General features: G+C 41.6%; 1 protein-coding gene across 1 annotated transcript in view; it reads left to right on the forward strand.

Moving 5' to 3' along the window:
* LOC122129980 (sodium/calcium exchanger 1-like) overlaps window positions 1–15,918 on the forward strand; it is a 20,688-nt gene extending 4,770 nt beyond the window's left edge. Inside the window, 8 exon segments of the mRNA XM_042704725.1 lie at window positions 553–570; window positions 685–699; window positions 2,148–2,216; window positions 9,068–9,195; window positions 10,019–10,091; window positions 10,094–10,117; window positions 14,019–14,294; window positions 14,991–15,918. Of these exon segments, the coding sequence (XP_042560659.1) occupies window positions 553–570; window positions 685–699; window positions 2,148–2,216; window positions 9,068–9,195; window positions 10,019–10,091; window positions 10,094–10,117; window positions 14,019–14,294; window positions 14,991–15,367 (980 nt within the window). The 3' untranslated portion in view covers window positions 15,368–15,918.
* The last annotated feature ends 8,475 nt before the right edge of the window (window positions 15,919–24,393 follow it).

Raw genomic sequence — 24,393 nt, forward strand, 5'->3', positions numbered from 1 at the left:
ACTTCACACACTGTTTTGAGTGCTTTTCTTTTGCTTTCTTGGGAGACTTACTGCTGAGCCCATTCAGTGACTTCATCTTATTAATTATTTTAAATTAATGTATTGTCTTTTTTGGTATATTATATTATCTTATTTTCTGCACTTCATTAGCACTTCTATTACTTTGTATTATTGTTGTTGTGACTGTCCATACTATGTTAAGCACCTTGAGATTTCTTTGTATTTTAAAGTGTGCTATACAAATAAAATCCATTATTATTATTATTATTATCTTTCTTCATGTATAATGCATAAGAGGATATAATAGACTCTGCTCCTAGTCATGGGAATTTGCCACAATATCAGGTCACTTCAAAAGTTGACAAAACCTAAACTAGGTCCTATGGATGGTGACTAATGCTTCAATAAAACTGAATCATATTAATAACAACATTTCACATTAGCCACATTTCATCAGCATGTGATGAGCTTAATAAATATAGTTATTTGAGATATATGTCTGATAATGATCATTTTTGTATCTACAAATGTATTTTTGCTTTGTGGTTCTAGGTGAATTTGTGAAGACAGGTATGGTATGTCCTGACACTCTTTGGATAACCTATTAATACTTTAAAGCTCACAATCTAACAATTTGTTTTTCAGTCACAGTTTTAATGTATATATCATTTTGCCTTTTAATAGATAAACAGCTTTATGGTAAGACACTGAATTTAGACTTTTACTAAAGTGAAAACTAAATTTATAGTTCTTTTGTGTGAGTGGTCACTTTGTGTTCTCTTTTGGATTCTTAGCTACAAATGTTAAATTCTTCAGGGGAATGATAAATAATAAATAAATAAATAAATAAATAAATAAATAAATAAATAAATAAATAAATAAATAAATAATAAATAATAAATAATAAATAAATAAATAAAATAAACCATCAACAGGGACTCCTCATAGTCTGCATGCATCATGAACTGTAACATGCATAGTAATGAAACAAGTCTATGAAAGGAGACGAGGTGTCCCAATGTGTCCATATATAGTTGACCATATATATATATAGAAGTGTGTGTGCATGTGTAAGACCATATATATAGTATATATAAGTGTGTGTGCATGTGCCTGGATATGTACTCATGCAAGACCATTTGAAGGTTTTGAATTGCAACATGTTGTTATGCATGGCACACACTGCTGACACCGAGAGCACGTCACAGTCTGTGTTGCATGTGAGCAGCAGTGTGGCATGTCTGTGATAGAGCACCCACTCCCTCTCCTGTGTCTCTACCAACCTCACCAAACCTCACCCAACCTCACCCAACCCCCCCTGTGTCTCTACCAACCTCACCCAACCTCACCCACTCCCTCCCCTTGTGTCTGTGCCAACCTCACCCAACCTCACCCAACCTCCCTTGTGTCTGTGCCAACCTCACCCAACCTCCCCTGTGTCTCTACCAACCTCACCCAACCTCCCCTGTGTCTCTACCAACCTCACCCAACCTCACCCACTCCCTCCCCTTGTGTCTGTGCCAACCTCACCCAACCTCACCCAACCCCCCCTGTGTCTCTACCAACCTCACCCAACCTCACCCACTCCCTCCCCTTGTGTCTGTGCCAACCTCACCCAACCTCACCCAACCTCCCTTGTGTCTGTGCCAACCTCACCCAACCTCCCCTGTGTCTCTACCAACCTCATCCAACCTCACCCAACCTCCCTTGTGTCTGTGCCAACCTCACCCAACCCCCCCTGTGTCTCTACCAACCTCACCCAACCTCTACCAACCTCACCCAACCTCACCCAACCTCACCCAACCTCCCTTGTGTCTGTGCCAACCTCACCCAACCTCCCCTTGTGTCTGTGCCAACCTCACCCAACCTCCCCTGTGTCTCTACCAACCTCACCCAACCTCACCCAACCTCCCTTGTGTCTGTGCCAACCTCACCCAACCTCCCCTTGTGTCTGTGCCAACCTCACCCAACCTCCCCTTGTGTCTGTGCCAACCTCACTCAACCTCCCTTGGATCCAATGACTCCAGCATGTGCACATTGAGTTAATTAGACAAACACGACATATGCACATTGAGTTAATTAGACAAACACGACATATGCACATTAACCCCTTGCTCTACTCAGCCAAGTGTCTCTGACATCATCAGGCAGGGACATCTACCGGAAGGTTCAGGGCCGAGATAACCACGTCGCTTCCACCATTATCAACATAGCAGGTATCCATCTATTTTCTTTATTATTCCACCTCTGTTTGCATGTTTCATATGATTTCTGGGGGCACTTTAATGCCGGCCATCTAGAATTCCTTTGGTAAATGGATATAATCTAAGTCAAAAGTCAAAGTCAAAGTAGCTTTATCGTCAATTTCCTGCATGTCAGACATACAAGGAATCGATAAAAACGTTTCCCACTCTCCCACGGTGAAACATATAAAGTGCACAGGCACAACAACAGATAAGCTTGTTCGAATCAGTTGAACAAGTTGAAGTGAATAAAACGCTTCAGTGTTTCTATAGACGGCCCTCTTTCACTGCCACATCACGTTCTATCCCACGTCTCTATGCGTGTGTGTACTACCCTAATGCACTGGTTCATGTAGGCTTGCTCCTCAGCCACTGAGCCAAGAGTGGCTTTAGTTCCCATTTGTTTGCCTTAACAAAGTACAAAACAAAGCTTTTTTTTCTCCTTTGCTTCACCAGTTTTCACCAGTGCTTTTTTTATTCAATTCAATTCGATGTTATTTATATGCACCAAAACAATACAATAGTCTCAAGGCGCTTTACAGAGCCCAGGGCCTGAACCCCCTTAGAGCACACACACATACTCACACACACACACACACACACACACACACACACACACACACACACACACTCACACACACACACACACACACACACACACACACACACACACACACACACACACACACACACACACACACTTTACAGAGCCCAGGGCCTGAACCCCCTTAGAGCAAGCGCAATGGCAACAAGGGCAAGAAAAAACTTTTATATGACTTTTATAGTTGTGATGATTTATGTTTAGTTATGTTGGCTGGCTTGGTGCATGGGGGTGTTTAGTTGTACAAGCATAGTAAGGGTGGCGGGATACACACACACTGGCTTGCGCACCACTGGCTGGCGACCCCCACAACACGCACTGCATGTATACCATATGCTAACGCTTATATGCTAACGCCTAAATAAGACATCCTGAGATAAGAAACAGATCAGACCAGACCTGACCCTACACACACACATGACTCCTGACTCTACACACACACACACACACACACATGGGACCAGACCTGACCCTACACACACACATGGATTCAGACTCCTGACTCTACACACACACACACACACATACACACACACACACACACACACACACACACACACGCACACACACATGGATTCAGACTCCTGACTCTACACACACACATGGATTCAGAACACACACACACACACACACACACACATGGATTCAGACCCTACACACACACATGGGTTGTGGGGTTGTTTATCAGCATAGAGGAGCCTGTGATGCTAAGTGTCTAGTTCTGTGCCTAGTAAGATGTTGTTCATTAATCAAAATCACAGAACATGGAACAGAACAGACACACACACACACACACACACACACACACACACACACACACACACACAGTAGTAAGATGCTGTTTATTAATCAAAATCACACGTGGAACAGAACAGAGTGTTTGTTTTGTGGTAGACATGAAGGGTGTGTTTGGCTCTTTGTAACACTCCTAACTGTCCAACCGTCCCTCTCTCTCTCTCTCTCTGCCCGTCCCTCTCTCTCTCTCTCTCTCTCTCTCTCTCTCTGTGTCTCTCTCTCTGTCTCTCTCTATTTCAATTCAATTCAATTCAAAGAAGCTTTATTAGCATGAATGTTTTCAACACTATTGCCAAAGCTGATTCAATACATACATATTACATACACATACAGAAGGTACCTCTGTACCTCTGTACCCGGAGGATGCTTTTGCAGAACTCTGCATGCAGGGCTTCGGTTGGATGTTTGTCCCAATTTGAAAAGTCACCTTTTGTTGCTGGACCCCACACCTCACAGCCATACAGTGCAATTGGTTCAATTACTGATTTGAATATCTTAAGCCAAATTCGAATTGGTATATCTAATTTAATTGACCTTTTGATGGCATAGAATGCTCTTTTTGCCTTTTCTTTGAGTTCCTTTGCAGCCAAGCCAAAATGTCCTGTTGAGGTGAGGGTGATTCCTAAATAGGTGTAGTTGCATGTTTGATCAATTTTGGTGTTGCCTATTTTAAAGTTGTCAGTGTTTCCCTGTAGCCTGGAACGTTTTCTAAAGACAAGGACTTTGGTCTTTTTGGGATTAATTTTTAGGGCCCACGTCTGGCAAAAGTTTGCCACTTTGTCCATGTGGTGTTGCAAGCCTTCTTTGGATGGTGACAGCAGAACTAGGTCATCAGCATAAAGTAAACACTTGACCTCTGTGTCTTGCAGTGCAAGTCCTGGGCCTGCAGAGTGCTGTATTGTGTTTGCCAATTCATTTATGTAAATATTGAAAAGTGTTGGTGATAGTGGGCAGCCTTGTCTCACACCCCTTTCCTGGGAGAAGAATTCTGTGTGTTTATTCCCAATTCTAATTGCACATTTGTTGTTTGAGTACATTGTTTTTATTATTTTGAAAGTTTTCCCCCCTATACCAGTTTCAAGAAGTTTGAAGAATAATCCATTGTGCCAAATTGAATCAAAGGCTTTTTGGAAGTCTATAAAGCAAGCAAATATTTTTGTCTTGTTTTGGTGTACATATTTGTCTATCAAGGTATGTAGGGTGAAAATATGGTCTGATGTTCTACATTTTGGTAAGAATCCTATCTGGCTTCTACTGAGGGCATTGTGCTCGATAAGGAAGTTGATGATTCTCTGATTTAAGATACTACAAAATAACTTCCCCAGGTTACTGCTTACACAGATGCCCCTGTAATATTGGGGTCAGATTTGTCTCCACTTTTGAATAGGGGTGTAATGAGTCCTTTGTTCCAGACGTCAGGGAAGTATCCGACACTCAGAATGAAGTTAAACAATTTTAAAATAGCCAGACAGAGGTTGTGGCTTATGTTTGTGAGCATTTTCGTTGAGGATGCCATCAGGCCACATGCCTTTTTTGGCTGTAGGCCTTGGAGTTTTTCTGTCAATTCTGTATCTGTGATTGGATAGTCTAGTGGGTTTTGATATTCATTAATTGTGTTCTCCATATCAATCATTTTTTGGTAGATTTCGGTTTGTTCTGGGTTCCTGCCACATTTGCTATAGAGATTTTCAAAGTGGCTTTTCCATATCTCTCCATCTTGTATGGCAAGTTCCTCATGCTTCTTTTTGTTAAGTGTATTCCAATTTTTCCAGAAATTGTTTGAATCTATAGATTCTTCAATTTTCTTTAGCTGATTTTGTGTGAACTGTTCTCTCTTCTTTCTGAGTGTGTTTTATATTTTTTGAGCTCGTTGAAAATAATTAAGTCGTAAACCAGGGTCATTAGGGCGTCTGTGCTTTTGGTTTGACAGAAGCCTGACATTCTTTCTAATGGCTTTGCAATCTCTATCAAACCATTTTTCATTTTCTTGGCTATTCTTATGAGTTCTGTTAGTTGTTTTAAGACAAGAAATTGATGCTGTGTGATTGAAAATGTTATTCAAGCTTTCAACCGCATAGTTCACGCCCTCCTTATTGTATGGGTAAGTATTGTTCAAAAAAATTTTCTATCAGAGGACTGATTGGGGATGGCATATTGCCTTCAGGTAATCCTCTTTACTGTTTTCGGTCCATTTATATTTTTCTCTGATGTTATAGAGTTTGCTGGGTCTTGTAAATATGCTAGTATTTTTGATAATTTTAAAATATACCGTGATTTGACTATGATCTGACAAAGGTGTTTGTGGTTTGACCGTAAATGCTCTGAAAGTGAATGGATCCAAATCTGTAATCATATAATCAACAGTTGAGCTGCCAAGTGATGAGCTGTAGGTGTATCTCCCAAAGGAGTCCCCTCGCACCCTACCATTGAGCATGTACAGACCAAGGTTTTTACAGAGTTCTATAAGTGATTTTCCATTTTTGTTAATAATTTTGTTGGAAGTGTTACGGAAGTGTAGGTTCATCAGGTCTTGTGGGAAGCTGCTGCCAAGTATGTGGTATTGCCATCATCTGAGGTGAAGTCAGGTAGAGATCCTGTTCTAGCATTTAAGTCACCGCAGATCAGCACTTTTCCCTGGGCCTGGAAGTCGTTGATCTGACTATGGAGATTCTCAAAGATCTCCTCATTGTAGTAGGGAGATTCAAAGGGGGGAATGTAAAGAGCACGAAGGAAAATGTCGCTCTCAGTCTGTGTGAGTTTTTGTTGATTGTTAGCCAGACATGTGACTCCTCTATTTTGCTGGTAGTGATGAAATTTGCTATTTCAGTTTTGTACCAAATAATTATGCCCCCTGAATCTCTTCCCACGGGTGACTTTGAGTGTTTTCTAGATGAAATGACTATTTCACAATAACCTGTTGGGCAGAGAGTCATTTCACCGTTTCTGCACCATGTTTCCTGAAGGATTAAAATATCCATGTTTTTTATATTTTTCTTAAATTCCAGGGCTGTAGTTTTACATCCAAAGCTCGAAGATTTAATACCCTGAATATTCCATAGTTTAACCGTCAAAGATTTCATTTGTATGGAAGGATTTAACAACATTTTTTAACAAGATTCATCATCTCAACAATGAACAAAACCTAAAATTAGAAATTCTTTTTTTGTTTTTTTTTGTTAATATAATAATAATAATATTGACATTCCTTGTCCCTTTTTTGTTAATCAGTTATCCTAAATTACTCACACTAGTCCATCAGATGTGTGCATATGATGCCAAGCAGGTCTCTGATCTCCTCCAGTTTGCTTTTGCTGGGTCTGTTTGCTTCACTCAGCACTGCAGCATAGCTGGGTTGCCTTGGCTGCTCCAGCTTGTGGGGTGCCTGCATGAGGGCCTGTTGCCAGCTTGCCGGGGGGATGGGGTGGTTACCATGAAGCACGGACGTTGGTTGGTGCTCCAGTTCCTGATGCTGCTGATGTTGTGGCTGAGTCAGATGGTCTTGGTGTGGCGGCCTGGAGCGTTGGTTAAGTTGCTCGGGGGGCTTCTGATGCCATGTGGGGCGCTGGGGTGAAAATTGTGGGGGTTTTTGGTGTCTGTGCCGGGTTGCAGGGTTTCGAGGCCTTCCATGCTGGGGTGTGTGGTATGTCCTGGGCATAGAATGGTGGATGTAATGGGGTTCAGGGGGGGAGGATCTGGCGGCCTGGGGAGGCGTGGTGGCTTTTTTGTTGAGACTGCGGCCAAGGGCAACATCTTTCAGTGTTCTCGCAAATATGCTGATCACATCCTTGTGGAGGTGGACATGGTCATGCAGGCTGTGGAGACCAAGAGTGGGGTGGTGTGCCAGGTGGACATTTGGCATGAGGGCACATCCTCGGGAGATGGCTGCGTTTACCATTTGTATGGTGTCTGGGTGGAAATCTGCTCTTGGAAGTATGGTGGAAATTACTATTTTGGCTGTAGGGAATGTCTCTGATCCTTTCTCTGCCATTCTGATGATGGACTCTGCCACACGTTCCTGCTGTGTCCTCAGGTCATTTGTACCCACATGGATGATGATGTGGGTGGGTGTGTGTGTGTGTGTGTGTGTGTGTGTGTGTGTGTGTGTGTGTGGGTAGGTTCTCCTAAGTGGTTCTTGTTCAATTGTTCAATTATATCTTTTGTTTTGGGGCACCAAATTTTAGTAGCCTTTTGACCAGGAAAAAGTCGCTGTTCATTGATAAACTTCCCATTGGAGTCAATTAGGATGGCTACTTCTGCAGATCTGGTTGTCTGTTCCTGGCTGATGGAGAGAGGCTTGTGGGTATCTGCACTGGATGGTGACAATGATGTTGCTTGGGGAGGGAGCTGCCTTGCTGCTGTGGTGTTGGGTGCTAGTGCCTGTGTGGTAGTTGGTGTGTTGGGGGCTGGCGTCTGTGTGGTAGCTGGTGTGTTGGGTGCTCTTGTCTGTGTGGTAGGTGGAGTTTTGGGTGCTGGTGTCTGTGTGGTGGCTGGTGTCTGTGTGGTAACTGAGGTGTTGGGTGCTGGTGTGTGTCGGTGTGGAATGGTGTGAGTATGGCCCGTCGTCTCCTCTCTATGACCCTCCAGTGCTTCGTTTCTCAGGAACTGTTCCTCTCTGACATCTCGCAGCTGTCTCCTCAGGGTCTCCCTGTCCTGTTGCAGTTCTGAGATCTGTCCCCTTACCTCCTTCACCCATGCCGTAAACTCCTGTTTTAGGTGGTGGAACTGTACCTCTAGATATTGGTTGGATGTAGTGTACAGGTGTAGCTGTTCTCTGAGCTCCACTACCTCAACTTCCTGCAGGGATAGGCTGTTCTTTAACTGCGTGACAGACTGCTCCAGTTGTGTAGAACAGTCAATGCCGAGTTCCTCCTCCTCTTCTTCCTCTGTGCTGTTTGTATTTGCACTGGCTGTCTCAGGCTGCTTGATTGATTTAGCTCCTTTCTCTGACTCTGCCAGTCTCTTTAAAAGGTCAAAGTCTTTCTTGACAGAGATCAGACTTGCCTCACTCCCTTGAAACATAACAGTTCCAGTTTGGTAAATATTTACAGTGAGGAAGGTATTGTTATTGTCCCCCTCTTTGTTGATCTGTATCTGTCTTCCTTTGCATATTCCCCGTTTCTTGTAGAACCTGTAGTGTTTGCAAATGGCTCTGTGCCATGAATCACAGTCATCTGTGTGTAGGAGCAGGTTTGTTGTAGTGGGCTTGCCTCCTATTTGAGCCGTGTCTGACCATAAATTCTCTGGATTCATGAGAAAGTTCTGTTTGGATGTATACACATTTTACATTTACACTGATGGCACACTGCACATCAGGAGCAATTAGGGGTTCAGTGCCTTGCTCAAGGACACTTCGACAGGGAATCGAACTAGCAACCTTCTGATTACTAAACGACTTCTCTACCTCCTGTACCACTGTCGCCCCTCTCAGAGAAGAGAGGAGAAGAAGCCCCGACGAAGAGAGAGGAAGACGAGCGCCGCGTTGCAGAGCTGGGACGTCCCACGCTGGGAGAGCACGTGAAGATGGAAGTCATCATAGAGGAGTCCTATGAGTTTAAGGTATCAGACTCCCCCAGGGCCGGAGTGGGGCCACTTTTCAGCCTGGGAATTTCAGGCCCAAGACCGGCCCACTTTTTCCATGGTAGTGGAAATTGGATAAATGAAGCAACAGTTCAGCTCTAACTATCCTGTAGTTTTCTTTTTATTAATACCATGGTTCAACAAATAATGTAAAGGTTAAATAATAATCCACTTAAGCTGAGAAGTTAACAAAAAATATTCCACTATTCCACAAGGATAGGTTGATAAATTAACAAAAGCAGAAATAAATAAATAAAGCATTTGAAACGTATCCCACTCTTCAACAAAGAGGCATATACAGATTACCCACCCCGGGCCTGGACTCCCCCCAGTGGATGATGCTGTCCAGGGAGAAAACAAATCATCTGGACACGAGAGTGACAATATAAATGAGTTCACAGTTAATTACCGCCAGTTAATGTGAGATGGGATAAGACAAACAGACAGTAAATTGCTGATGTATAATTGCAGACAAAATGACGTTGTAATTTTATAGTAAATATAAAATATAAAATGAGAGAGAATATTCGAGAAATAGCTAAAGAGGAAGAGGCATTTTCATAGGTGTAGTATAACCGTAAACAATCCAGCACTAGCTCCCGGCCATTTATTTGACCAAACACTCGCAGAGCTTATGACAGACTTAGAAATAATATTTATTTCACATTCAGCTTTTACAAACATAGCTGATCTACTTTGATCTATTTCTGTGCAATGCCAACCTTTTTTACAGCTAATCATTTGATGTGTCTACTCTGTGCGTGCGTGTGTGTGTGTATGTGTGTTTGTGTTTGTTCCTCAGAGCACAGTAGACAAACTGATAAAGAAAACCAACCTGGCCCTTGTGGTCGGCACCAACAGCTGGAGAGAGCAGTTGCAGAGGCCATTACCGTCAACTCTGGTGAGTCTTCGGCTTCTGAGAAGATGAGAAATTCTGTTTTTGACGAGCACGTGTTATTCACAATTATAAAACAATTGGGTTCTATTGAATTATTTAGCTGTTTCTGATTGGACGAGAGACGTTCCATGAGTTGGAATATCCCAGGACATCCCAACTCGGACTTTTCACAGCTAATAATAAATCACTCCGCGATGAAGCATTCTATAGCACGTTGATACAATTTAAGCGATAACCATTAATTCAAAGTTCTTATAATTCCAAAAGACGTTGACAATGGAACTATTTTTTTGTTGCGGAGAAACAATAGCGAAATAAAAAAAATTTAATCAATAACTTTGTGTTTAAATGGTTAATTGGTTGACTATAAAATTGTTTTATAAAAGCAATATAGTACTCGTGCGAGTGGGGTAGGTAAGGGATATTCCCACGGGTGTTGTTGCCTGCGCCACTCGGCCTCCGGCCTCCTGCCACGTGGCTACGGCCGAACACCACCCGTGGGAATATCCCTTACCTACCCCACTCGCACTCGTACTATATTGCTTAAATATATCATCTCAGTTTCATCTGAAGAAAACATTATCATCATCATAGAAAGTCACAAATCAAAAGGGTACGTATATGTTTGTCTGCTTTTAGAGTGGCCCTGGCCAATTAGCTGTTATTTTTCATAGCTGAGTCAACATTTAGTAAATTAATGAACTGTCCTTCGAAAAGCTTGACCCATTAACTGTATAAATATGATTTATCTGTCAAGACTGTCCACACTAAAACACTGCCCACTCATGAACCTTAGAATCTACATACTGAATCTACACACTGAATCTACATACTGAATCTACATACTGAATCTACATAGTGAATTTACATACTGAATCTACATACCTAATCTAGGTCTACATACTGAATCTACATAGTGAATTTACATACTGAATCTACATACCTAATCTAGGTCTACATAGTGAATCTACATACTGAATCTAATCTACATACTGAATCTACATACTGAATCTACATAGTGAATGGACAAAAAGATTCTGATTTATAAACCTGTGCGGCGGCGGCATACCTGTACGCATTCTTCTAGTTATAAACAGCAGCCTGCGATGAATGGTGCAAGCGCGAACAAGAGTCACACTCTATCCATAAATGGTCAATGGAAAATAGCTTGTGTTTAGAAGGAAGCCTTTTTTGGCTAATCAGAGAGGGAAAGACGGAGACGTGAACTTGCAGAAAGCAGTCGAAGTTTACAGACTGTGACATAGAGGTGCTCATCACAGAAATGGAGCAACGTCAAAATGTCCTAAGCAAAGGCATCTCAAACAAAAGAAAGAACATTGAATGGCAAAATGTTGCGCAGCTGTCAATGTGTGTCAGTGTAGGTTGAGGGTGAGGGTATTTTTTATTACTTTCATTGTTTTGTATATTGTAATACACTGAGTTTTTTCTACACCGGAGACTGAATATCATTTGTAAGTGCTTCCAAACACATACACACACACACACACACACATAAACATGTGTGCACACATACACACACACACACACACACACACACACACACACACACACACACACACACACACACACACATACACACACACATAAACATGTGTGCACACAGTTTACCACCGATAGTTTAGCTGATATGTTTTTCTGATGGAAGAGGGGACATGTAGAGGAGCTTAAGGATATCTTCACGGATATCTTCAACACTTCTCTGAGTCAAGCTGCTGTTCCATCACATTTCAAGACCTCCATCATCATACCTGTGCCAAAGAAACCGGTTCCATCCTGCTTCAATGACTATCGCCCTGTGGCACTGACCCCCATCATAATGAAGTGCTTTGAATGGCTAGTCATGTCTCACATCAAGTCCATCCTCCCCCCCACCCTGGACCCCTTTCAGTTCGCATACCGGGCCAAACGTTCCACAGAGGACGCAATCTGCTCTGCTCTCCACCCAGCCCTCACCCACCTGGAAAAAGCAGACTCACATGTGAGAATGCTTTTCATTGACTTTAGTTCAGCTTTTAATACAATAATCCCACAACAACTCATCTGTAAACTGGACCAGCTGGGGCTCAACACCTCCCTTTGCAATTGGGTGTTGGACTTTCTCAGTGAGCGACCCCAAGCAGTACGAGTCGGCAACAACATCTCGAGCAGCATCACACTCAGCACAGGGGCCCCTCAAGGCTGTGTGCTCAGTCCCCTGCTCTTCACCCTGCTGACTCACGACTGCACAACAACCCACAGCACCAATCACATGGTAACGTTTGCGGACGACACAACTCTGGTGGGTCTCATCACCAAGAACGATGAGACCCACTACAGGAAGGAGGTCAACCTTTTGACCACGTGGTGCAGAGACAACAACCTCCTGCTGAATGTCAGCAAAACAAAGGAGATTGTGGTTGACTTCAGGAAAAGCCACACTGAACACCCACCACTGACCATCGATGGTGCTGCTGTGGAGCGTGTGAGCAGCACCAAATTCCTGGGGGTGCACATCAGTGAGGACCTCTCCTGGGCCACCGACTCTGCATCACTGGCGAAGAAAGCCCAGCGGCGCCTCTACTTCCTCCGCAAGCTCAAGCGAGTGAAAGCTCCCATACCCATCCTGAACGCATTCTACAGGGGCACCATTGAAAGCATCCTGTCCAGCTGCATCACTGTGTGGGGCAGTAGCTGTACTGCACACAGCAGGAAAGCACTGCAACGCATAGTGAACACAGCTGGTAAGATCATTGGTGCCCCACTCCCACTCCCTTCCCTGCAAGACATATACACCACCCGCCTCACCCGGAAAGCTACCTCGATTGCGAGTGACACCAGCCACCCCGCACACAGTCTGTTCAGCCTCCTACCCTCTGGAAGAAGGTATAGGAGCCTCCGTTGCCGCACCACCAGACTCAGAAATAGCTTTATACACCAAGCTGTCAGGAAGCTAAATTCTCTCCCCTCACTCCCCCCAGCCATATCCGTCAGTCTGATAGGAGGCTGAAATCCTCCCCCCCCCCCCCCCACAATAACTCAGGACTCTGCAACAAAACTGTCCCTTGCACTTTCATCACTTTACCACTTACTGTTATACTTGCACTGCCAATGTGTTACATACATCTCACAGGATGTCTTTTTGCTGCCTTTTTTTTGCACTACCTGTCACTTTAAAGTAAACTTATGCTGCTGTACAGGTATCTGTATATGTATATCTATACGTCTTGTCTTATCTGTTGTTGTGCGTGTGCACTTATATGTTTCACCGTGGGAGAGTGGGAAACGTTTTTTTCGATTCCTTTGTATGTCTTAACATGCAAAGTAATTGACAATAAAGCTACTTTGACTTTGACTTTGATGTAATTAAACACTGAATGCTAATATGGAGGTTGATTGCTGTTGCATACCATACAATTGATTGATTGATTGATGGTCTGTCATTCTTCATTTTTGGAAAACAGCACATTGTGCACATTTATGAGTCGGACATAAACATCCTCCTGTCAGTGTCCTCAGTCATAGATTGATTGATTGATTGATTTATTTATTAAAGCCTCGGAAAACACATTGAGGAATAAGACCCTCATTTACAATGGTGCCGAGGGTACAATGAATAGTTAATACATTGGAAAATAAAATAAAGAAATACAATTAAAAAAAAATAATAATAAATAAATATGCATATAAAATAGTACAGGAGTACAAGGGAACGATGATAAATAACAATTTTGAATATTCAGTAAAATACTATGGTTGAGTCATAGTCCTCCAGGAAGTGAATAAATCAGTATATCAAGACTCTTTTCTGTCCTTCTCTTTCTCCTCTTAGGAAGTGAATAAATCAGTATATCAAGACTCTTTTCTGTCCTTCTCTTTCTCCTCTTCGTTCTTCTCTTCCTCTTAGGGGATGACGATGATGATGGCGAGTGTGCTGAAGAGAAGCTCCCCTCGTGTTTCGATTACGTCATGCACTTCCTCACCGTCTTCTGGAAGCTTTTCTTCGCCTTTGTGCCGCCCACGGACTACTTCAACGGCTGGGCCTGCTTCGTCGTGTCCATCATCATGATCGGGGTACTGACAGCTGTCATCGGTGATCTGGCTTCTCACTTCGGCTGCACCGTTGGACTGAAGGATTCGGTGACAGCAGTGGTGTTTGTTGCCCTGGGAACATCTGTACCAGGTAATTGAGGCTTTTCTTTTTTTATCTGAGTTATGTTTCTTTGATGTCTATTTTTATGTGCATGTAATTTCTTTGTGCATATTATGTATTTGCTGTAAAGCACTTTGAGCTGCATTCTTTTGCATGAAAGGTGCTATATAAATAAAGTTTTATTATTATTATTATTATTATTTTCAGTTCTAGTACAGAAAGTTTATTTGTGACCTACTGTCACCTGACCAAAATATTTGTTAGGCACATGTTCCTTAAAGGATAAGTTCAATGTCCTCTACCCACAACATTTACCTTATAAAACCCATATTTAAAAAAAAGACAACTCAGTTTTCAGTGAATTTATTTGACACAATTCCAAGGCCAGATATATATGGAAGAGATTTGTGCAGAAGTGCAGCACACATATTAAAACATTTTAACAATGTGTTTAGCTCATTTAACATCTAGTATCTATCTAGCATTTGCAATACATCAGAATCAGAATCATCTTTATTGGCCAAGTACATTTCCACATACAAGGAATTTTTCCTGGGTTTAATTGCTCTCAATGTACTTAAACTGAAAAATATGCATGCAACAGTTTAGGATAATAAATAAATATAATATATAATAAATTATAATAATCTGTCAACTGTTCATTAGAGTGACGGCAAGGGGAAAATAAAAAAAATACATCAACTCTTTCTCCTCCTCTTCCTCCAGATACATTTGCCAGTAAAGTTGCGGCGGTCCAGGACCAGTATGCAGATGCCTCCATCGGCAACGTCACCGGGAGCAACGCTGTCAATGTCTTCCTGGGCATCGGTGTGGCGTGGTCCATCGCTGCCATCTACCACACATCGCAGGGCAGACCGTTCCTGGTGAATCCTGGAACACTGGCATTCTCCGTCACGGTCTTCACCATCTTTGCCTTCGTGGCTGTCGGTGTGCTCATGTACCGGCGTCGACCTGAAATCGGGGGAGAGCTCGGAGGCCCCCGACTCCCCAAGATCCTCACCACCAGCCTGTTCTTCGGCCTGTGGCTTATGTACATCATCCTCTCCTCTCTGGAGGCCTACTGCATCGTCGAAGGTTTCTGAAACAGTCTGCTGCAGGGAAAAGGGGAGACGATGGAAGTGCAAAGAGAGGAAGATGATATTATAGAAGATTGGGGTGGTAAGGACACAAACAGCCATATGACAATATAACAAATAGTTAACAATATTCATATAACAAATATGAATAATAAGCCTACTTTTTGATTATGTTGTCCTGTTTCCCTTTTGAAATACGGTTTTAAAAACTGTTGGGGGTCGTTATATGTGCCATGTGTAAAGACTTCTGTGAAAGCGTGTTATCAAAATAAATGTTTGCTTAGAATAGTGTTATTATAGAGGGTCTCTATAGTGTTTTGTTAAAATATGGCAACTATCATAATCTGCAGATCCAATAAGGTCTGGGTTATGTCCATACAACCATCAAGATGCTTTAGTCTAAATGATTTGTTGTTTCTCATTGTTTGTCATTTTGTAGTGCATTTAATAGTTTTTCAAATATGTGTATTACTTCTTACCATTCATTAAATACATTAAAGAAATATTTCATTGAAAAAACTAAACTGATAAAATAAAACATTGGCATTGAAACACAATTAAAGGTTTTTTTTTCTTCTGTTTATTCTGATGTGCTTTTTCGCTGCCAGTCTTTTTTCGATGTCAGTACTTTTCAATGTCAACTCACTGTCTCTGCTTTGATGGGAGGGAAAAGGAATACATTATTTGCATAGATCAAGTTGGCATCTCTGGACGTGGGCGTGTCCGGAAGTATGATGATTGTAAAATGAAGAGAAAGTCCTGTAAGTAGACGATGGGTTGACTCAAAAACGATCCGCATACGGATGTAATTCTAGAATGTTGATTGGTTAAGATGAGTTACCAGGCAGGAACTGGCTATTAGCAGGACCTCTATTTTTTCGCTGAGCTACAACGTCGTTTGCCTGACTTTTAAACGATCGTTTTATTTTTTTATTTTAATTCTGTGAAGTTTTAATACTCAACTGTTTTGTTAACCGAATTTTTACGAAGTCATACGGCTAAACAAACAACCGACTTGTTCACCGAACTTTTCAACCGTGGAAAATACATAGCAGCAAGCTAACGTAGCTAAACGATGCGTTAGCTTAGCCTGGTAGTCAACCTGTTGACATCCTATCTTGGTCGCATCGGGTTTAATTCATTAATAAACACGTCTCTTACCTTGAACGTCTACTCCTCATGTCACGAAGTTGCTACACTAACTGTATGTAACACTATGCACAAATGCAAAATATATCCAAGACAATATAGCATATCAATGCAGCAACCTAGAAATGCTAAGCCCCCTGAACTCCTATGCATACTACAGGTTATTGAAATCAGTTTCCGAGAATGGCAAACAACAAATATGTTTGCGAAGAAAAGAGCAACCTTCCTCGCAATTTGTTTGTAATGTTAGTTACAACCAGTCAACAGTTTTACAGAGGTATAGAAAACATTGGTGATAGAAACTAGGTTCTAAAAAAGGTTCCCAATTAACGTCTTTGAAACCAATCTATTTATTTAGTGACATAATCTTGACAGTGTCACATAACTGCTCTGAACTTTGACTGACAGCTGAGTACTTACACATTACAGCCATCAGTAGAGCTAGCAATAAATACATTTTCCAAACCAAGTGCAGTAATTACACTAGGGTGCAGATGTATATGCACACACATGATAAACAACATCTGAACGAATTTAAATACAATTCAATAGCAAACATTGAAAAAACTATGACAGTGTATGTTTTTTTTTTAATTTGATGCAAGACATTCAGTGTCGGGTGATTGCAGGGAGATAGGTGCCTGTCTTCAGGTGCAGTGTCTTGTATGCTGTGGTCAGTCTAAATTAATTGAGTCTTGATGTGTTCCATTCAGTAGACCTGTGGAAATATACTGCAAAGCATATACTTGTTTTAAAAACATGATTACTAACACCATTCAAAACAAGACCTGTTTAGTTGAAAGCCCACTCACCACGTCAAGGTACAGGTTATGGGTGGGGTGTTAGTGAGACAGGACAAGACAAGACAAGACAAGACAAGGTGTAGGAGCCATTTCTATCCACCTTTTAGTTAGGTTTATTTTAATGTTACTTATTTTAGCCACTTGGGCGAGTATTGCACTGGGTGTGGCTCGTCACAGGAAATTGGGTATATCTACAGGTGTGATTACTCAATTAGGGAAAGGTGTGGATGGCGGGGAACACACGCCGTCCACACTGAGGCTTATAGGATAGCCTCCACACAAGGTTAATGAAAAAGAAAAGGATGCTTAGATACTTTTAAATAACAAATGTGTATAACAGACATATGTGACAGACATACAAACTTCACAGGGACATACATAGAACATGGTATACATATAACATACATTTAAAGGGGAAAATGGAGAGAGAACCAAACTTACCTGTCCCCTTACAAAAAACAGTAAATACAACCTGTGACGCACGTCTAACCCCAGGTGTGCGCTGACAGATAGCACGCCGCACTTGGGAACCGTAAAGGACTTCCTACAAGCGCAACGCACGCACTGCTCGCTGACCACACCTGTAAGACAGTAAAAACAAGGCACATCTTTCTAACCCCAGGTGTGCGCTAACCACACCTGTAAGACAAAGTCTAACCCATGTGACCGGTGACAGAAGCAAGGCATGTCTAACTCCAAGTGACTGGCATTGACTAGGGAACGCCAGCAGCAGGGCACAGCTTTACCTTATCTAACCGAACCTGTAAAGCTACAGTACAACACATTTAACCCCAGGTGTCCGCTGACCGAACCTATAAAGCTACAGTACAACGCATTTAACCCCAGGTGTCCGCTGACCAAACCTGTAAAGCTTTATTTCAACGCAGACCAACGAGACGGGGCAGTAGCACCACGCCATCTGGCTTAATGCCATTGATACAGCTTAAAGTTCTTTCCGTAACACAACTATGTGCTGTCCAGTCACGACACCACAACGTGTATGCGTCTGTGGTAAGGGCGTGGAACACGGCTTTGTCCTGTGAAAACAAAAAAACCCAGAGTAAACTTCTACAAAACAATAACAGATACTGGTAAGTTGTCAGACTAGAGAGAAAATAGAAACTACTTACAGTGGAACGTTGTTTGTGATCTGCAGCAATCACTGCAACGCACGTATTCACAATCTACAAGAAAGAAAAAGAAATTTGATGACAACATGATAGGAAAAAAGTAAAATAAAAATGTATTTCTAAGTTTTACTTACATCATCGGTCAGCCAGTTGAACTCTGGGCCTGCCAGACTGTCTAAGTCGCGAAACGTGGCACGACAACTTCCAATGTGTGATCAACATCTGCACCTTTAAGGAAAAAGGAACATAAAACACATTCAACACTCTACATTGAACTTGACATGACAGTACATATGTGGAGATGTATAAATGAAGAAATACCTACATTCAGCACCTACAGCTTCCATCGAGATGTCGCACAATACACTCAATTCCTGGACATCAGAAGCGATGCCGACATCTTTGGGCGTGTCTGTTCGACGAACATATGGCTTCAAATGGCGAACATTCAACCTGTCAACCAATCTGGACACTCTTTTGGCTGTCATGGACTCCACCTTAAACGGTCCAGCCCAACGTTCCTCTGCAGCGTCTCTTCACTGTTCGCGATCTCAAAGTCATCTACCTTTGGATCGGCGCTGCTGCCGTGATGAACCCGATAAATTGCAAAATATGGGCTCACCTTTGTGGAACGCTGCTTCGAGGTGTTTATCGAATAAACAGCGTGTTGCAGATAGACGTCCCAGTCATTCTGCTCCTCATTACAGTACTTTGCAAGATGGCGCTTAATGTTCTGGTTTGAGCGCTCATCTTGCCCATTGCTCTGCGGGTGGTAGGCTGAAGTTACAGCATCCTCTATCCCAAAGGTTTTAAAAAGAGCTTTGTTACAGTCATTAACAAACTCTCTTCCCATATCAGTGATAATCTTTTTGACACCACCCTGTGCCAAAACAGTTTGTGTCACCATAAGTCCTACCCCTGGACCGTTCTTGCCTCTCAGAGGCCTAGCCATGACCCACTTGGAGAACAAATCAGTAAAACTTATGATATGGATGTAACCCTTGGATGTCGTTTTGAGCGGCCCAATTAAATCAACTCCCATGACCTGCCCGGGACCCTGGACCTTAATAGGGTGTAGCGTAGGTGCTACAGTCTTAATTCTGTCATGCCTCTGACATGGCTCACAGGAACCAACCCAATCCTCTACATCCTTTTTCAAAGTCAGCCAATAAAAATGCTGCACTGCCTTCTGTGCAGTCTTCTGTACACCAGGGTGCTCTCCAGTGGCTGCACTGTCATGGCACTCATACAGTACCCTGTCCCTCTCCTCAGGGGTACATACAACCAGACGTCTCTTACCTGAATTAACATAGTACAACATACCCATATCTAACACATACTGCTTTGCTGCTCTACCGACAGAAGACATCTGTATCTTACTACTTCCTAGTTGGTGGGAACCATTTGCAAGGTAATACAATATAGCGTCCAGACGTGCAAAACTCTCCATCTCTCAAGGATGTCTAAATATAACACAATATGTCACTTACACTTCACAAACACACAAAACACAACGTAGCACACTGTCACAAACGAGAAGAGGGAGAGAGAACATGACAGCATTAGTTTGATGAACACATAGAAAGTCTGTAAATGTACATGTACATAAAAACATGAGATTTAAATCCCTGAACGCTGCATTTAACGTGCTAAATGTCATCCATAAAGTTTTGGCGCGCAGCGCAACCTAGCGCTTTATTTTCCCTCAGTCACTGCCCACAACTGTTTGACAGCAGGCTATGCTACAATGTACAATGTCATTAACACATCGTGAAAAAGAGCAAAAACATCAAAACTATTGCAATAGCACCGGGAGATTTAAATCCCTGATCGCTGCATTTAACGTGACTGATTCGTGCCAAATGCGCACTGACCAGAAGCGTTTGACAGCAGGATATGCTACTGTGGGCTAACATTACTTGTAAGAAAAATGTCACGAAATTAAAAGTGAAGGTCCTCTATTTAATAGCATGGTAACTAAGCATATAGCACTACTAAAGGGAAGGCTCGCTGTTGGCGACTTGTAACATTACCTGAGGTTTTGTAATGCAAGTAAATCAACTTACCTTAGCTGGATGGGGATGTGTAATCTGCTGATGAAGTTTAGGTAACTTCAACAGAGGCTTTTGTCTTCAAAAAGGATCTTTTGTCTTCAGGTCTTGAAGTTTTCAAGTCTTCCAAACTTAGTCAGCTTGCATAAATTACTGTCACTTAAGCTAGCCAATGAACTATTTTTTACAAAAACCTATCGATTGTGTATGTATGTGTGTTTGTAAGAGTGCTAGCTTGAGCTAACCAAACACAGTACAGTAGCTATCTAGTTAGCTATCGTAGCCATGTCAGCCTATGTAAGATACTGTAATTTTAGCTAACCAATTAAATAACTTTCACACAAAAAACCCATCGATTATGTGTGTTTGTGATGTGTAACATATATCCTTTATCAATCACTCTCAGTTTATGTTATTTAACGCTACAGATTACACCTAACACACGTGTAATTCAGTTGCTATTAATGTTGAACAGCAACGTTAAACGTGACACCACATTAAATGTCAGGCAAACGACGTTGCAGCTCAGCGGGAAAAGTAGAGGTCCTGGTATTAGCCAATCAAATAAATGGTGTTTTCCGTTCCTGCCTGGTAACTCATCTTAACCAATCAACATTCTAGAATTACATCCGTATGCGGATCGTTTTTGAGTCAACCCATCGTCTACTTACAAGTCCCATATAATCAATTCAATTCAATTCAATTTTATTTATATAGCGCCATAACAATACAATTGTCTCTAGGCGCTTTTATAATCCTGTTCAATGGCATTTCTCATCCATAATTGTCATCGATAATTTAACACTTGATTAGAACTACGATAGCTAGCCAATCTGGACACTTTCAGAATGGATTCATGTCAACACATTGTGTATCCTTGGTGAAAAAAGGCCATAATACCAGTCACCCCTCTATCCAGCTAAATGTTATGACAGCAGACTGACGTTAGCGTTTTAGAGATTGGCTTTAGACTAGTTTACGATTCAACGATTGGAGCCAACTTCCAAGGCACTGTGGGCATGACTTTTACTTCCTTAGCAACTGTTGTCACGAGTAAAAAAAACGAATTAATCACACCCAGGACGCGGTGCTAAGAAATACTTTCGCCTAGCAAAAACACCTATTAGCAAAGAGTGTCTTTAACACTAATGATAAACTAAGTCATGTCGTTCCAAATGAAGTAAGCACTACACCTGACATATCTATTTAAGCAATAAGCCCCAAGAGGCCGTGTTTTGCGCTGATTTTAGAACAGGTAAGGGGAGTTGTTAGGCACGACGCGAAGCGGATTTTACAACGGCATGGAACGCGATTTAGCCAATCACAATCAAGGATTGGAACAATCAGTTTTAGAATTCATAAACATACCCTGTCAGGTCTGTTATTCAGAATCCAATGAGAAAAGGATGTCACCATTATAGGTTACTGACATGATGGCTTCTATTATTTTCAGTAAAAAAAACAAGGCTGACACCCTGATGAAAGCCACTTGTTTGCATTGCAATGTTTGCATTGTATGTAGTCAATTCGCTTATTGGTTGCCCTTTCAGGCTTAAAAGTTGAGATGTAGAGGAAATAATGAAAAAAAAACAAGCAGTGAACCTTTTCCAAACCTTTTCAGTTCCAGTTCACTCGGCTTGAGTGCAGAATGTCACCTCTGATTTATTTTAATGGATTCAGATATGTGTCCGTACTAATTGATTTTAGATTAGATTAGATTAGATTCAACTTTATTGTCATTGCACAGAGTACAAGTACTGAGGCAACGAAATGCAGTTTAGCATCCAACCAGAAGTGCAAAATAGCAAAAAGTGCAGAGTATGTAAAGTGTAATAAGTGAATAAATAGATATGTACAGTAAGAAATAGATATGCAATATGAACAGTAAGAAATGGATATGCAATATGAACAGTAATTGGGACAAGAATAGCAGCAATTGAGGTAGGAAGTGTAGGTATGATAAGTATATGTAAAGTGCAGGTGTAAGTATTAGTGGTGGTAATAAGTGAGATGAAGTGAAAGAGGTATTAGTAATATTATATTTAAGAGGTATTGTAGGTATAAGTTGAGAAATGAGTTGTAGTATAGTTGTAGTATAAGTATTTATTTCTAGTTTTGATATAGTTTGGACTGTACCATCTGAGTATTCTAGCTTGAAATATCAGCATTGTTACAGTAACAATAAACCATCTCATAAGAAGCTGTGCATGTTGTAATAATAAATAATAATAATAATTTATTTTATTTGTAATGCACTCTTCATTCAAAAGAATCTCAGAGTGCCAACATATTACATATTATAGTTGTAACATACCTGCACATCTGACAGTGATATGGATGACCGGAAGCTGTACCCCGACCTTTATTTACTAAAGACATGGAGAGAGTATTGCTCTTATCAGCAGCATACTGTGTTCAGTTGTTGACAAGCTACAGTCCTGAATGTGCTGTCTAGTGTGTCGTACATTGTCAGGGTCAAGGCTGTCTAGGCCTGTAGAAGTATATTTTTTGCCTTTTAAAAAAGGTGGGTACATTTTTTTTTTCATTGTTGACACCCTTTCACTGGGGTTTAAATGGTTTCTCCATGATGTTGCCTTTTTAATGGAAGGCTTTGTATCATTTCATAGCTCTGGTATCTGGCTTCCCTGTGATTATTTGGATGTTAATTGAAATCTGATTGATGATGGGTGATAACATTTGTGGTGTATTCTATTTGAAGAGGTTTTCCTTTGTTTGTTTGTTTTTCACACGTATTGAAAACTACATAGCCATGGTCAATGCCATGAACAAAATCCCTCTGAACAAAAATAAAGTTTTTGAACCTTTGAAATGGGAGATGAGTTTTTGTTATTATCAGGGTTTGGAGGGTTACTTTAAAAATGTATTCCGTTACAATTACTATTTATCTGTCAAACATTGTATTCAGTAACCTAATCCAAGCATCACAATATTAATATTTAAACTTGATAACTTTCCGTTACTTTTGGGTTACTTCACTGCCAAAATTTGCAAATGAAGACAACAGTCATAACAGGTTAGCTAACCAACTTTAGGGGAGGGGTGTGACGGCCACCGTCGCCACTCCGGCGCTCCAATAATGAATGCCAATTGGCCTAATCGGTTGTCGGTCCAGGTGTGGGAGGCACCGAAGCTATCACGAGACTCTGCCACTGTGAGAGTGAAGCACGCGGAGAAGAACGAGGACGTGAGAGAGTGAGGCGTGCGATATCGTTAGAAGGGGTAGGCCTACCCTTCCCCATTGCTTTGAAAAGTAACGTGAAAACTAGTACACAGAACTTGATAACAGGAAAGTAAAACATAACGTTAAAAGTAGCCTATCACTGCTCTGCACTAACGCAGCCTAGCACGCGGAGCTTCAAACCACAGCAGCATTGCCCTGCGCCATCCCCACTGACTGACACGGAGCTAACCTGCAAGTCTGGGATCTCACCTTAAAGCCTACTCACCACGGTGATGCCAGGCTCTCCCCTCCGAGCACCGCCGACGTCAGCTACAATACGTTTGGGCCTCGGAGCGGCCTGAGCATCCCTGCTAGCAGGGTTTTTCCTGGGTCAAAATGGGTCTTCGGTGCTCCAAAAAAAAATTGCGCCCTACGCGCGCACAGTCTGTGTTACCATGTCACCTTATTAGCTTACATGTTACCATTTCATAAATAATGGAGGATATGCTTCAGGAAATCATTTTGCTTACACTTTAGATTAAAATAGATAGGCTAATAGATGGTGCTATCATGTATGGTTCAAAGATTATCAAGGTTTACCTCTACATATGCAAACTACTGAAATGTATATCAATAAAATCTAGAACTAACCAGTGGTCAGAAATGTAACACACAAATTATGAAATTCAAGTTTATCTATTATTACTATTCATTTTTA

Source organism: Clupea harengus, unplaced genomic scaffold (genome assembly GCF_900700415.2).
Source record: "Clupea harengus unplaced genomic scaffold, Ch_v2.0.2, whole genome shotgun sequence".
NCBI lineage: Eukaryota > Metazoa > Chordata > Actinopteri > Clupeiformes > Clupeidae > Clupea > Clupea harengus.